At 44.6% G+C, this 16,569-nt stretch overlaps 2 protein-coding genes across 2 annotated transcripts in view; one reads left to right on the top strand and one right to left on the bottom strand.

Annotated features, from left to right (window-relative positions):
* Window positions 1–421: 421 nt before the first annotated feature.
* LOC105018742 (insulin-like growth factor-binding protein 2-B) overlaps window positions 422–16,569 on the bottom strand; it is a 60,710-nt gene continuing 44,562 nt past the window's right edge. Inside the window, exon 4 of the mRNA XM_034288812.1 lies at window positions 422–904. Within this exon, the coding sequence (XP_034144703.1) occupies window positions 809–904 (96 nt within the window). The 3' untranslated portion in view covers window positions 422–808. The remainder of the gene's footprint in view (window positions 905–16,569) is intronic.
* On the top strand, window positions 2,313–15,100 carry LOC105018741 (insulin-like growth factor-binding protein 5). Its single transcript, XM_010884403.4, has 4 exons — window positions 2,313–3,023; window positions 12,921–13,144; window positions 13,334–13,453; window positions 13,592–15,100. The coding sequence occupies exons 1-4, from the start codon at window positions 2,690–2,692 to the stop codon at window positions 13,727–13,729; spliced, it is 816 nt and encodes a 271-aa protein (XP_010882705.2). The 5' UTR covers window positions 2,313–2,689; the 3' UTR covers window positions 13,730–15,100.

Raw genomic sequence — 16,569 nt, 5'->3', positions numbered from 1 at the left:
AGATTCTTTCCAAGGTAAAGAACCAGGGCAAGGCTGACCAGAGGAAACCAGACACCTTATGAGATGGGAATAGAAACCACATTCAGACAGCGGCAGCTCTGGGTTCTGGTTAACGGTGGGAAAAAGAGAAAAACAGGAAGGAAAGGAGGCAAGAAGGAGAGAGCCATGCATGGGAAACCCTACCCATATGCAGAAGCTGAATGGGCAATGCCAGTTGGCATGCCAAGGTTGTTCGAGCTTGAATGGATCAGGAACATCCAAGAGTGTTACACGTCAAAGGAATAGACCCTGTATTACATTGAATAATGATAATATATGACACTTTTAGATTGAATCAGCATAATTAAAGCACACGTGTGTAACCCTTTCGCAGTAAGTTCCGAATACATAATACACACCGAATGAGTAACATACTGCAGGGTCAGTGTAAATAATTGGTTCATAGTAATGTATCACAATTATAATAATCCCTTTATTAATATAATATTACGGTTATAGATACAGACTATAACACATCTGTACATACTGTACACACACGTTTCCTTTTTCAGATTGACTTCCCTACTGAAGCACTGCAGCCAGTAGTCAGAATTCACAGCACAGCCGGTGGTTGCCTTCAAACTTCATAGCACACCATTGTATTGTCAGCCTTGCACACAGTGGTCTTGAACTGTGACAGGTCAGCGATAAGCTGACTGTTGATTGTTTGTGTGGGAGCAGAGCTACGGTATTGCGTTTGGCCTGAACCCTCATAGCGCCCTCTTGTCATTGGTAACAGCTCCTTCTAGTGGTCAACTTTCAAACTGCCTCAAAAAAAGATAAGCAGGATGAATCTCCCACCAACAGGAGATGAACAAATGAGAATGTTTCCAGAAAGACGGGAAGCCTCCAACATACCCAGTGTCTGTGGAAAGAAAAAAAAGCCAGTCTGTACCTAGGTCAAAGGTTAACGTAACAGCAGAATGCATTCATTTGCAAGCTATGTAGATGGAAACACTGCATTTCACTTGACTGATGTAGTTTACATATGGTGAGGGACACATGCTTAAAAGATCCTGCGATTCTCTGCGAGTATGAAATGCTGGTCCCATGTTGAATTAGAATTGTCAGACCATTACGCTTCTACATGGGGAATCGTTGCCAGTCTCTCCACTCCTTGTAGGAGAGTAATGCACAGACGTGCTCGCACACACACACAAAAACACAAAGGCACACACACACAAACAAACAGACACACACAATACACAGAAAGGCATGCTTATTTACAACAGTCACTTGTCTACCTTTGTATCAAAAATGTTTTTCAACAGTGAGAACAGGTGCGGGCTTTAAAGTAGGCCTATATTTAGAATGAAATAGGCGTCCACAGCCAGCCTTATCTAAATACAATAGAGAGATCATCTTAGCCAAAGTCTCAGAGCATTGCCTTACATGGCAGACATACATTCCTCAACACCTACTGGCATAAATCATTTTAACAACCTCTGAAGACCAGTTGACATGCTTTACATTTACACTGCACATTTGGACAGCCTATTGGAAAACGGCATGTTCATTAGGTATCATGACCTGGGAACTCCATACCAGTGTTGAATAATGTTGGATAACTATAATGCATAAAGCCTTAATGCATACGATGGCCTTCAGATAATACAGCACATGCATTTCGCTTATAGTATGCCTTTTCACGCAATGCGTGACGCCGTTGAATGCTTTGGATATTAATGTGTCACCTAGTTGGTTCTCATCCCAAGACACTGATGCCAACCCAAATTAAAGTTGATACAGTAGCGTGATTGCTGTGCAGGCAGGTGCTGTAGGTTAGGCACATTCTCTTACGGTCACGCGTTTTATAATGCTTTTCATTCTGGCTGTGTAGCAATTTTGATTTTTGAAAACAGGTTTTCCATTCGTTTTGCGCTTCGCTTGTTGCGTAAACCTATGAAATCGATGTGCACCGCGTCTACGTTTTAGAAGTAGGGGTACGAAAGAAGTGTTCGCTTAGCAAATGCACGTATTAAATAGGCTATTCATGGAATCGAATTATTCCTCCAAATGAAGTTTTTTTTTTTTATTTTATTAAAATGTTTTGATTAAAGGTTGCGTTGGTTTCTTGTGTTGCTCCTCGCACTTGGCATCTTCTCACTCTTGGCAACTTTAGCCTTCAGCGTGAAAGACTGATCCTGTGGCCGAATAAGGTTGGCCCCATGCCAAGACCTCGAACAAGTGCGCCTCCCTTCCCTTATGTTAGTCGTATTCATAGTTAGGGGCTTGGGTTCGGCTGTTTTTATAAAGGCAAGCCTGGCCTAAAGTTGTTCAGTCTGCTTAGGAAACTTCTCCGGAGGGGAAAGTATTGGAATTGATTTCAAAGGGAAAGAAACGCCAGGTTTTGTGCAAATAATTACATTGCACCCAGAGAGGACATCACTTCTGTCAATTAAGAAAAAAACATTATTGCAATCCAAAGTGTAGAGTTTCGTGGTATTTTGACTTGTTCTGTGAATATTTTTTCTTTGTAAATATATACTATATATTTTTTCTCTCAAATTATTTCAAATTAAGTGTGGTTAAAGTACTCTCTCCATTTGGATGCGGACTGGTTTTTAGCTTTATAAATCGGATAATTGAACTCGCAAAAATTATCTGTCAATTCGATTCATATTTGGGGTTTATCTATATCGAGGCGGCTATGTTTCTCAGTTTTTGTCTGCTGGTGACATTTTTCTTGGGGCTGTCCGGGTGTTTGGGCTCATATGTTCCCTGCGAGCCGTGCGACCAGAAGGCTCTTTCGATGTGCCCCCCGGTCCCCGTCGGTTGTCAACTCGTGAAGGAGCCCGGCTGCGGTTGCTGCCTAACCTGCGCCCTGTCGGAAGGTCAGGCGTGCGGCGTTTACACTGGAACGTGCACCCATGGTTTGCGCTGCTTGCCGCGGAACGGAGAGGAGAAGCCCCTTCATGCGCTTCTCCATGGCAGGGGATTGTGCACCAACGAGAAAGGATACAAACCCCTCCATCCACCCATAGGTAAGAAGACGCATGAGGGAAGCAATGAAAGAGATGTGTAAAAGTGTAAAATACAACAGCATGAACATTGTCCTTCTATTGAAATTCAGTTCAAGCCAAACCAGCGAAAGCTGGCAAACGAGCTTGCTTAAGTTTTTGTACAGTAATGCTTTCACAGACACCTGGTATTATGAATGCGATTAGTTTGGGTTCAACGATTTGAAATAACTTCACAGGTGTGCACCCTGCACGAGCAACTGCTATACGCATGAACGGTCCTATATTTGTCTTATTTAGGCAGCCTTTGTGAATTTGAGTGTGTCCGATTATTCACGATGTTCAACAATAACCTTTACAAAAAGGCAGCTTTGAAACAGCAGCTAAAGCACACAAACTGCATTTAAATGTGCTACATCGGACGATGTAATTGCCCCCCAAAAATCGACAATTCTAAAAGTAGTATAAATACAGTTACATTAGCCTACTTACTAGGGAGAGTACTGTAGTTGACATATTTTTTTGATATTTAAACATATGTAGGCTACTGCAGTTAGACTGCACGCTTATTGCTTGCACTTTAATGTTTGTAACTGAACAGCACGTGCACACGCTATTGCGTAGCCAACAATAGTTACAGCAAGATTGATATAGAAATTCTGGCGAGTTGTTTTCAGTGTTGGTCTGTAAACGCTTTGTGATTGTGATTAACAGCGCTATTAGTTGTTGTTGAACTATTATTCACTTACGCAAAACACTCTATTCCCTATGTTATCGTTGTTATTGTTATTACATGTGCACGTCTGTGCCTGAAACAAGTGGGTGCTGACGCACTTGTCAGTTTAGTTTTGAGTGATTCGGCGTGCGCAGCACTGGCTGCGCGGAGCTCGTTACGGTAGACTGAATCGAAGCGTTCCACTGCGTGTTTGTCTACATGGCTCCCTCCCTCGCCGCAGACGGACACACTAGCCTGTCTGGACTGCGTTCTTGTGCTTTCATTTTCTCTCACGTGAGAACGTTGTGTTTATTCGGTCATTGCTTTAAAATGTTTAAAAAATGTCACACATCCCGTTTCACTTTGTTCGACACTCGAATGTCTCAAAAACATAAAAGCTACCCTTAATGAAAATCTAAATGTTCCAACGTAGTCTACCGCTTAATATCCGGTACTTCTTGTAATTGAATGAAGAGGGCTCTCTGCCCCTGAGGCAACGGATCTCGTTGAAGCAGAATTAAGGTTTAGGCCCGGTGGGTGGTGTTAAGAGTCGGATTACCGCTCAAAGATTAAATCTGATGGTGTGTATTTGTATGTGTGTAGTTTGTACACGTTTGTTCTTCTTGTATGTGGGTGCGCACGGAGCAAATGCGGTTAGGTTGGAGTTAATCAAACATCACAGTTTAGAGATCACAGAGATAAAAATTGTATTTTAGGATTTCATATTTAGATTTTCACTCCAGACTATTAGGCAAACATAAAAATGTTTGGTGACAAGCTACTTTTGATTTATATTTCAGGTTTATTATAGACTGGTCAGTTTGAAATAACTCACCCTTATATAAATTTAACTCCCTTGGTTGACGTGCATCAATCAATATTGGAATTGAATTCAGTTTAGTCAAGAGGCCACAGTTGACTGTAGCAATGGCAGCAAAGCTTTGCATAACATCCCACAAAGACTTGCAGCAATAACTGAAATAAACCCTTTTGTCTACAGTTTCACTCTGATCCAGAACTTTGAATCCTACCTGGGCCTTTGTTCAAAGCCTGTGCATGTATGCGTTTTTTGTGCGTGCGTAAGTGTGTGTGCGCGCGCATTTGTGTGCTTGTGAGTGCGCATCTGTGTGTGTGCGCGCGTGTGCACAGACGTTCATGCGTGCATTTGTTTGTGTGTGAACGCTGACTCCTTAGGCTCTGGATGGTAACCAGAGCACATCCATCTTTTCTTGCCCCTGGCCAGGCCGTGTGGGTACTCTGGCACAGTGATTCAGCAGAATGCCTCTGGTTGCTTTTCTCTGAAGGGATGTCCATCAAGGGCTTCTCCGATTGGAATTAGACACAAGCCTTTGGTGTCTGGCCGGGTAGAGTTTCACCCAGCTCTGATCAGCTGACCAAGCCAGACAGAGAGGACATGTCAAGTCTCCCAAGATGGAACCTCATTCGTTACATTATCCTGTGTCCCGCCACTCGGGACACAGGAATATTATTATATTATTATAAAGGTTATATATAGTCTCATCTCCAAAACAGACCTGTTTTAGACTGGAAAAGAAACGTGCATTTTTCCATGAATTCACACACCATTTAGAAAATTCCAAAGCTATTTTCAATACATTGTCTTGGTTGTACAGTTATAAACCTGTTAGATTTAGGGGTGTGTCTGATAGTGATGATATGTACAGTATCATTCTTCATAAGCTGTAGTTTGTTCAGAATGGAACTAACACGTAGGAAACAAGACCAGGATATGTTTCTTGACAAAGAGGAGAGAATGGCATTTAATAATGTCTGTGCGTGACATGGGCACAACACGGTAACACAATGCTGCCAAACTACACAAGTCTGTTCTCTGTCTTGCTCATGTCAGCATGAGTGTCATCGTCCTCTGTGGACTGTTGGGTTGTGTTCCAGGGGAACGGTGCTTAGCTCTGATAGCTGCGCACATGGAGGCTGGTCTGTGTTGCAGGCCACTCAAAGCACTGTGTTAGGCCCATAGAATGGGAGCCTGGAATGTCTGCCAACAGATATGACTCCATGGCAGAAGGCCCCCTTTGCTCTGAATGCCTGTGAAAGAATCTTATGTTTGAACAGTTTGGCCTTTGCCAAGAACAAAAAAAAAAAGAAGACGACCGAAGTGAGTGGATACATCTAGGAAGCCTGACTTGCACATGAAAAAGCACATTGTCTTTTCTCAGAGCTTTTGAGAATAACTACACTAAAGATCCAGAACGTTCTACGCACGTGTGGATCACAGTCTGCAAGTTTTCTTGCTTATTTACTGCTTGATTCCTCCCTTTACTTCGTGTCTTGCCCCCAGATTGATCTGAAAATACTGCCCACATCTCTGCATCATACTTCTGAACATCTGACACCAAATAGCCTAAATAAAATGTGTGTTATTAGGAAAATGCACTTGCAGAAGCTTCAGGATCTTTAGCTAAAGACAGACCTTATTCATAAATGTCAGAGAAAATACAGATACACAGCTAGGATGGATATTTTGTGGGCACATTTACTTTTAGTGCTATCACAAGCCAATGCAAAGATGCCAATTGTTGATCACCTGCTCTTGTTACCATATTTACAATGGTTGTGTGACAAAACAGACACTGCACATTAATTAAGTTGCCAAGTAAACACCACACATGAACTGCCAATGTGCAGTGTGATTTGTGGCTCTTTACTCTTCTTGAAAGGGCAGAACTAGAGGGCTAATTAAGTTATTTTCATCAACGCTCTATTAATGGCAAGAGGACACCCCACTGCCACTGGGAAAATATTTTACAGTAACACGTTTAACTTCGATTACTTTTTTTTCACTGCAAACCAATTGTCCTGATCTGAACTGATATATACATATATACTGACATATAAGTTCAGCAAAATGCAATTCTGAACTCGTGTTTTGCATTGCTACGGTATTGTGACGCAGTTTTCCCTAATCAACAGAACGTACATCAGAGACGACATTTGGTTGAGGCAGCTTGGTTGGTCTATTTACTGTGTACTAGAACAACATCTATTGTACTGCTCACAAACTGCTCTGTCATAATTTTTCAGAGATGGTCCCAGCTGTTTTGAATGTTTCATGGCCTATTCAGGAGGGGAAGTTGTCTGTCTGACACATGACTCAAAGCCCTTCTGAATTCAGAGTCTGGAAAGGGTGTTATGATGTTGTTGGCAAGTGGTGTTGATAATGAAGGAGATGCACTCTCATCCTTCAAGGCGTTGTCTCCCACTGGTTGGATCTTCCCATTTCAATTTGAACATGTTGGATTTTTTACCGAAGTACCGCCCCGCGGCAACCGAAACGTGATCGTTGACCGTCGATCGGGGTGTTGCGCATGCAAATAGAAAACATTCAAAGCGCTAAAACATTTTCTGAGCTAATATTTCGGTCACTATAGGCTCCTGTCCAGGCCAGAGAGCAGTGAAACACCTGGGTCGAGTCAGTCAGTCTAGAGGAGAAGACCATTGCCGCGGCTGAGTTTACAGCTCACCTTGAAACCCTCTCTTTACAGAAATATGTTGTTGTTGAATGCTAACAACAATCCTTTTGTTACTGGAAGTCTGTCAACTGACATTCTGTCTTTGGTGTATAACACGTCATATTTGAAGCAGGGGTTCAGGGCTTCTAGTTGCCTCTGCTGTGGACTCGCGTGTGTTCATAATTAGAAACCAGTTGCCAATGTAAGGTCTCCTAAGTTACCCTGCAGTATGCTTAAGGGTGGAACTATAGTACGGTTGAGTTCCTCCAATTAAGTTTTACAGCAATCAGTCTATTATGCTTATGTCACTTACACCTGGACAGGGGGGTGAGTAACAGCTGGGGAGATCATCAGCTGGCCCCTTTGGCGCCCCGGTCGAAAACACGGGAAAGGATGGAACCTCCACATGCTGGGTTTTAAACAGGAACAGGTGTAATCTGGCCCAGGCTGAGTAGGCCACCTTAACCCACTGCCACCATTTAACAGACCAACACCAGGGTCGTGTTCATTAGAGAACACCAAATGTTTTGGGAGTGACGGCAATTATTATTATTTTATATCACTTATTATTTATCTAATAATCACTTATTAGAAAGCAAATTCTTTCCACGGAACTCAGGAGAGCACAAGAAACGTATCCCTTTCCGCAGAAGACCTAAAGTTGTTAAAACCTGACGTCAGGAGTTTGACAAAAAAAAGTGTATTTGCAGAATGAGAACAACGTTATCTTTTATCTGCAGCATCAGTTTCACATCCAGAATCAAGCATCCAGTTTTTGCATTTTATTTGTCACTTTCACATATAAGGGATGTTATTGCGGCTTCTAAACAATGCAGTTCATATTTGCCAATTCATTCTCCTCTGGCCTGAATGGCTGGATTTGAGCTTTGGACAGCCAAAATAGCTGCCTCTGCCACCGGGGAGTAAGAATTTCATCACACCCAGCAATTGTGTTGTGGTGACAGTGACCCAGAAAAATTCATCGTGTGTCCATTTGGATTGTTGAAAAAAGATGGGAAATTAGAACCTCAGAACAAAAGGAGAGCAGAAACGTTGTCTTGAAAGTCTGCTTTCAAACATTTATTTTACCTCAAAAGAGAATTTTTTTTACCGCAGCAGTTACTAAAGGGGCATTGATGTCAGTACCTATGACCTACTTGGAAGTGACTTTCATCCCTAGTGAGGTTTCTTTCAATTCTCAGTTCCTGAATTGTTCGTGCTCAACTCTGATAACCGAAATAAAAATAAATACAGGAAACATTTTGATTGCACTTTGCATATTTGTTGTCCATAGTACCTTAGGGAAAATCTGTTTCCTGTAAGTTGCTGACTTGTTTATTTCAGTGTGGGGATAATCCGATGATACAGGCCAGAAACAATGTCCAAAACAAGAAGCAACACCTCACATATTCAGTTAAACACAAAGACAATTTACTGAAATTTGCAGCAACATGGCCTACTTGTCCAACCAAAGCTGGATCAAAAGGTTTTGATAATAATGATACCACTTGCCTTTGATTCCACCTTTTTATATTTGAGGCATTTGTTTTGGAGATTAATCAGCTAATGAGCTTTGAGGGAATGCCTTCTAAATGTGTCAATGAAGAAAATAATTGTATTTTGTTTCAGTTTAACGTTTAACAATCTAGAGTGACTATCTTGCTCAAGGGCACAATATTACTGGCCTGACAATCAAGCCACAACACCGTCTGGCTATGATTTGACAGTTGCTACACATTTCATTCTCCCTGATGACCCAGTCGGCAACTTTATTGGCAGATCCTTCCTGGTGACCCAATTGGAGTCATATCCTCAGGATGGATGTTGGAAGTCCCACCCAATCGATTAAATTATAATGGCGGATGCCTTCAATGGCAAATCCAGGCCCTCACTGATTACATAATAGGAGGAGCCCAGGGCCACGTTGCTGATGGAGCACAGGGCCACGTTGCTGATGGAGCACAGGGCCACATTGCAGATGGAGCACAGGACCATGGTGCTGATGGAGCACAGGGCCACATTGCTGATGGAGCACATGGCCACATTGCTGATGGAGCACAGGGCCACATTGCAGATGGAGCTCAGGGCCACATTGCAGATGGAGCACAGGGCCATGGTGCCGATGGAGCACAGGGCCACGTTGCTGATGGAGCACAGGGCAACGGTACCGATGGAGCCCAGGGCCACATTGCAGATGGAGCATGGGGCCACATTGCTGATGGAGCACGGGGGCCACATTCAAAGGGCCTCAGAAGCAGCAGCTTAAGCCACTTCTTATTTCATGAAGATGGACTAATCTTTTTAACTCATCTGTGGAATGCATTCCAATAACTGTGCGTTTTGTTTAAACCCCCACATGTCTCCCGCACTATGCAGCAGCAAAGCCATCAGGCCACCGTGCCATGGACTCCATCTTGAAGCCTCGGTTAAGCGGTAGAATCCGGCTGAGGGAGCCGTGGTTAGTCTGTGTTTGGGCTACAACACAATGACAGAGGAGCTCCTGTTCCGTTATCACGGTCTAATCACCCGTCCACACCCGTCCCCCACCCGTCCCCACAGAGTAACAGCACCTTCGCTCAACACCCAGGTTCTCTGTCCTCGCAACAAACACAGCGGGGAACGCTCGGTGTGGCGTGAGGTGTGCAAGCTGGTGAGAGTTTCAGCAACTCATTGTCGTGGCACATTTTCCACCCCGAGATGCGTGACTGTGACTCATAAAGACTGGCTGAGCGAGAGAAAAAAAAATAAACTGAAAGAAGAGTGGCTTGTCTTTCATGCTTAGGCGCTCTGGCTGCAGGAAACCTGGGTTATTAATGAAGCATAATTGCCCCCGCGCGCATGTTAATTTTTAAACAGAGGCGTATCGGGTGTACCTCCTCCGGCCGTTCTGATCCTCTTGTCTTAATGAAAACTCCAACGAGGCCAAGGGTAGGGGCGCCTGTACCTCTTCGGCCTGACCTTTTTAGAGGGGGGCTACATGTGACCATGGTGGCTTGGCATGACGCCAGCATCTTGGCAGTGTTTTGGTACTTAAACACAGGCCCACTAAGCCTCCTTTACAAGCCGGGGACCCTGAGCACGGAAAAACTGAGTTTCTGAGGTTGTGGTGAAGAGCCCACTTCAGAAAAGGCGAATTTGTTGATTTAGAAACAGAGAGAGTGAGAGAGAGACAGAGCGCGAGGGAGACTATTGTCTGCAAACAGGCTACATTCTGGGTATTGTTGGCCGAAGATGGGTACATTCTGTCTCTGTGTCTTGAATTGTAGGCACAACATGTGTATTGGAAGCCCAACAGCACTTAATTTACCCTGGACAGGCAGTATGTTGTACTGAAATAATTCTAAACGCTACATTTTGCAATGGGAATGATAGAATAGAAACTGTTGATGGATGTTCACTTTCACCATCAAGTCATGTGAGACAAATTCTTTTACCATGCCATATTTCAAATGAACATCCAATGTATACACCCACTATTTCCTCACAGGCCTCCACATACAAGAACCAGAGACTCTCATCTCCTTCACTCATGACTTTCATAAGCTAATCGTTACTTCCCAAATCCTACTGCTATTGTGATTGGAGTGCAATGAAGTCAGTAAGCCGACAATGTGCTGACATTTCTAAATTTGATATCTTTGAGACAAAATTATATTAGGCTAAATGTGAATACAAGTCTCATCATGGATTAAGAGACCAGGACGTATTTTGGGAAAATGCTCAAATGTCAAGGATATGATATAGCATCATAATTGTCTGCGATGTTGGAGGTCAAATTGGTCAAATTGATGTTATGTGTGTTGTTTTTCTAAAATTGAAGGGGTGAAACATTCAGCAGTCTATATTACTGTAGATGACCCTGAGCGATTGTTTTCAGAATAACATAATCCTTCATGACGGTTTGAAACATTTGAAAGTAAAATAATGCAACACTGCCATTCGTGGTAGTCTGAATACCGGTTAAACTTAGGATTTTTGCCCAAGCATCCATGCTTTGAGCATGTAGGAACGCTCATTTGACATACTTATTTATAGTGTTTTATTGCCCTGGTGGTCAGGAGAGTCGAGGACGTATCCGAAAACTGAGAGCCACCTGCCAAGTCATGAGTTGTAAGATTAATTTCAAAGCGAGGCCTTGCATTGCAGAACCCAGGGTCCCAATGCTGGCAATCACCCTCCTCCGTTCATCCCCGACACACCTCCTCCCAGACATCCCTGCTGTGTCCAGACTCTTCAGTTTCCCAGGACCACATCTCTCAGTGGCACAGTAACACAAAATAATGCCATTATTTTATTATTAAAATGATGGTTTGATTCAAACGCTGATGCGCTCTTTCTCTCATAGTCCTGTTTGTTTGGACACATCTAAACAATCGTTTGGACGTGTGTTTACACGTCCAAACGATTCAAAAGCAGTTCAGAAAACCACATTTTCAAGTTGCTGTATGATCAATTCAATACTGACCATATGCTGAGTGGGAAAAGCAGAATACCGTGCATACACTGCAAACGTCAAGGTCGGCCTTCTGCAGTGCTTTGCCTAATATCAGTTTACTGGTGTGCGGGTAAAGTCACTGATAGGTTGCCTCTCTTTTTTCTCTCCTTCAACAAGCTAGCTGGGAAACGTCAACGGCGATGGCGTTCATAGGCACTCCTTGAACGGGAAATCGCTGAAATGTGACTTGTTTCATTCGTTTCTCGTCACGCACCTCCTCAGCTGTCTGTCGATATCTCGCAGTTGTCTCGACCCTGCCAGTACTTGGCACGTTCGCCCGCGGCATTCCAGCCGCTACTCTGGTTGGGCCGGACCTCTTTCATGAACGCCGCTGCTCTGACCCATGGGTTTCCTTTCAGGGTAAATATATAGCGGCTCCTGTATTGGCACCGTAGCCGCTTGCCAGTTAGGGCCTGGCACAGACCCACGACAGTGCCCTGTGTGCTCACGGTAGACTAAGCAAAGAGGGGAGACAGGCGCTCATCTCTGTAGCCTCAGGGAACCCGATGCAGACTGGAGCTCTGGGCTTACGTGGGCTGAGCCCCAAGTAGGGACTGGGGGTGAGGGGATAAAGGATCAGTACCCCAAATCTCCAGCTTGGTGGAGCCTCCATATGTATCCCTTAGGACTGTGATTTTCCTTAGGGGGCCAGGATGGGGCCTAGCTTCGGGCTAATTCGTTAGTGTGTCATGTTTCTTTAAGGAAATTATACGCCCGGGAGTCTGCCCCTGCCATTTAGTTGCCATGGGTCCTCAGTAACCATATCAAAGTCTCCCAAGTTTGATGTATCTTGTGGGGAATTTGAAAGTCTTTGCAGGGAAATGAGGGTAAGTATTTTATTACCAAAATAGCTTACGATCAATTAAATTTGCCCCTGTGCTCCTCAACGAAAATGTTTTCTCTAAATCGCTTGTTTACTGGGCTAACTTTCTTGGCATTGGTCTCCATATGTAGATGTTAACTGTGTATGGTGGGGGTGGGGGGGTGCTGGAGGTAGTTCAGCAGCTGGTGATCCTGCCCCCCCCCACCCCCCCCTTTGTAAACAAATAGAAAAGCAACATTTGGTGGCTCAAACCCTGGGAAAGGCATCTGGTAGGGCATCTGGTAGTCCACATTTTAGTGGGCAGGAAAATCTAACTTTTTTTTTCATTGCACACAGGGGACAATGTGACGAATGAGCCTTGTTTTTCTCAACACAAATATGTCTTTGCCCTGTGCAGAACATGATTCTCGGGAGCACGAGGAAAGCCTGACGACCGAGATTACAGAGGATCAACTTCAACCCGCAAAGGTGCCGCTCCTCCCCAAGCAGGAGCTCATCAACAGCAAGAAGATTGTGGCCATGCGCAAGGATAAGGACCGCAAGCGAGCTTCAGCCAAACTGCGCTCCATCAGCCCCATGGACTACTCCCCTCTACCCATCGACAAGCATGAACCAGAGTTTGTAAGTAGAAACATAGATAACATGAGGGACGTGGGCTGCCGCCAATTCCAAGGCTGAGGCTGACGTTTCCCAGAGTGTTAACATCTCTAGCTCTGATCGTGAGACACAGCCAGTTAGCTGTGCAGGATTTTGCCCCGTGCGCGTCACCTGCATTGGGAGATGGCTGATGTTAGCGCCTTCCATTCACAGGGCCCTTGCAGGAGGAAGTTGGACGGGATCATCCAGGGAATGAAGGACACCTCCCGTGTCATGCCTTTGTCCCTGTACCTCCCCAACTGTGACAGGAAGGGCTTCTTCAAACGAAAACAGGTGAGCGCTACACCGTCATCAACAGAATATGTCTTCCAATGTATAAACCCGTCTTGAATGACTGATGTGCATTTGGATGTTCATAAATGCTCGGAAATATAATTTTTGGCTTACACTGTCCCAACCCCCCCCCCCCAGTGCAAGCCATCGCGCGGCAGAAAGCGGGGCATCTGCTGGTGTGTGGACAAGTATGGTGTGCAGCTGCCCGGCACAGACTACAGCGGCGGAGACATCCAGTGCAAGGACCTAGAGAGCAGTAGCAACAACAACGAGTGAATGGACGGCTCCGCCCCCATCCCGATCACTTGACCCAGGGCCCCGCCTCCTCCTTTCCCTCTCGCCTGTCTGCTCCGCCCTCCAGTCACTTTTTGAGATTTTCAATATGAAAAAGAACAGCGAAACAAACGAACGAAAGGACAGGCTTGAAAAAAAAGGACACCTGAATTTGTTTTGTTGTTGTTGTGGGGACCGCATGCTCATCTCTTAAAAGACGGAACCCAGCAGGTTTTAAGCCCTTGTATGACCCTTGAGCCCCTTCCCCACTGAGGGCTGGGATCCTCACTAATGATTCATGAAAATATATACTTGTGTTTATATATTTTCATAGAAGCTGCGGTGTAAGTACCAAACTTTGCGTCAAGTAAACCTAACATAAAATGAATACAAGGCACATTGATTATAAACAGGACGGTTTGGATCTTTCATCTATTGCAATTGAGGTGATAGAGGAGTGAGTTGGACCTTCTATCGGTAGAGCTATATGGGTTTCCCCCCCCAAAAAAAACAAAAGGAAACCTGATGGGCTTTTCTGATACATTTGACTCTATCCGTGTATTTGGTTCAGTCAGAGCACTTATCAATAGGGGAATCAGCTTTGATATATGTAACTTCACTAAGTTAGTGTGAGTGTATTTTGTGTTTATGTTTGTGTGTGTGTGTGTGTGTTTGTGTACGGGAGAGGGAGAGTGGGCCTATAACACAAGAATTATCCTTCTTTTTCTTTCCATCACAACATCAACAATCGTTATGGCGGGTGCTTAAAGTAGTCGTTGGATGGCTTTCTTCCACTATGAAACCTAGGTCACTGGGAAAACTGAGTGTTTGACATAACAAGCATTACGGACGAACCTATGTAAGTGACTCTTTGACTCTGTAGCTAGCCTCATATGCCAACTGTGCCTGTGGTGACCAGACAACGCCATGCAGAGCAACACATAACGGAGAATATTGCCCCTACTGGTGAAGGGAATACTGCCACAAAGTGCCCACACTCTCTGATTCTAGCTCTTCCCAGCAATCTGGCCAAACAACTGAGGCTTTAAAGAGTACTGGAATGTGGCTGATCAACTTTACAGTTTGATAATCATAAGCGTTAATGCTTTAGTTGCTAAAGTATGGACAAACATGAGGAGAATAAGGGTAAAGCACTTTGCAGAATTGCATTCACCTGGGAGTCTAGCAGATTTCCCTTTGTGTCAGTTGCTCCAGGTGCAGTCATGGAAGGTTTTGTTTGTATGGTTCTTTACCTTCAGTGAAGTAACAACTGCCCACTTTTGAGCCATGATCATTAACCAAGTGGTCCCCTAACTACTATGGTGTAAACTTGGTGTATTACTTTAACTATAGATTCATGAATGTTCTTTTATTTTTTTTAAGAAAACAAACAACGATAATGTACTGATGCATGGAAAAGGACGCCTGTAGTTTAGCCTGTAAACAATTTGAATATTTCCATGACACCTGGCCATCCTTATTTGAATATAAGACAGTCGTAAAAGCTATATCCCATTCCTGTCTTTCCCCCTACGCTTGCATGCCACACCCCAGAATTATTCCTGTCTTTCGTAGCGACTTGTTTTTCAGAACAACACCATACTTGCACTGGAAACGGTGAACGGTTTTCCTTCTGCTGGAAACGGTGAACGGTTTTCCTTCTGCTGGAAACGGTGAACGGTTTTCCTTCTGCTGGGAACGGTGAACGGTTTTCCTTCTGCTGGGAACGGTGAACGGTTTTCCTTCTGCTGGGAACGGTGAACGGTTTTCCTAGCGCTGAAAACGGGCATGGCGTTGCACACAGCCGGTGGGGTCTGCTGGGAGAGTCGTTTTATGTCCGTCTGTGTGCAAGTCGCAGTGCCTTCCTACATGCAAATCCACATTTGAATAGGAGACGTAAACGTGGCACGGCCGTCGTCTAAGGGACACAAACCCAGCTCGGGCCGGGAGGCCATCACGGCAAAGGGGCGTTCGGCCGTAGCAACCGGTTTAGGACTAGTACAGAAAACAGCAAACGCTTTCTGAACACGTCGCTTGTTCCTCGCCACGCTCGAGACCCGGACCGCCCGTTCTGTCTCTTTCAAAACACCAATAAGCTAGAATATTGCTCTCAAAGATGACTTAACAGTGTGTTTGATTGCCAGAGAGTATTCGCTAATGTGATGTGAAAATGCTGAGGCACATAATACGGGCGTACTGCCTGTCAAACCGCCTCGGCTTCTCTCCCCCCTGTAGTTAGACAAGATGGGTATTTGTAGCCATCGGATTCTAGACCACAGCTTAACTAGTCACAGTGTCTGCAGACAGGGAGAGGGACTGAGGCGGAAACGCCATCAACAGACAACAAATTAAGGAGCTTTCATCCATCCTCTTTGGAATCTGAAGTCCGACAGTGACGTCGGACTGCAGACGTCATCCGCTTGGAAATCAGACGGGGTGGCTTGCGTGTCGCCATTTTTCAAATCTCACAGCGGCAAAGACAGGCTGTGATGCAGTAGTGGGGGGGGGGCTCAGCGCGTCCAGAAATACAGCACACAGCATATTACCCTTCATCTCCAGAATGCATTTTTGCATACTTTTCAAGTGACCTCTTCGGGGCACGTGGCAAACCCCAGGTCCCAAGCTTCTCCTATACCCTTCCCCTCTTCTGCCGTAGTCCACTTTGAAAGAAAGCAGCTTGCACTTAAAGACTTAGAAACAATCACGTTATGAATGCCGACCGACAACGTCCTATAATAGTGCCGCCTGAGTAGAAAAGCAGAAATAAGCTAATCGTTTGGTGGGTTACAGGTTAAGGCCTCTACAAGGGACGTCCAGCCTATCGTTGACAGGGGCTTATGTGG

Source organism: Esox lucius, chromosome 20 (genome assembly GCF_011004845.1).
Source record: "Esox lucius isolate fEsoLuc1 chromosome 20, fEsoLuc1.pri, whole genome shotgun sequence".
Taxonomy (NCBI): domain Eukaryota; kingdom Metazoa; phylum Chordata; class Actinopteri; order Esociformes; family Esocidae; genus Esox; species Esox lucius.
Note: the sequence above shows the minus strand (reverse complement) of the source record. Positions and strands in the feature narration are given on the sequence as shown.

Excerpts from the sequence above, each read along its gene's own strand:
- LOC105018741 (XM_010884403.4), top strand. The coding sequence starts at position 2,690 with ATGTTTCTCAGTTTTTGTCTGCTGGTGACATTTTTCTTGGGGCTGTCC. Across the intron at positions 3,024-12,920 it reads ACCCCTCCATCCACCCATAG|AACATGATTCTCGGGAGCAC; the intron begins GTAAGAAGACGC and ends TGCCCTGTGCAG. Across the intron at positions 13,145-13,333 it reads ACAAGCATGAACCAGAGTTT|GGCCCTTGCAGGAGGAAGTT; the intron begins GTAAGTAGAAAC and ends TTCCATTCACAG.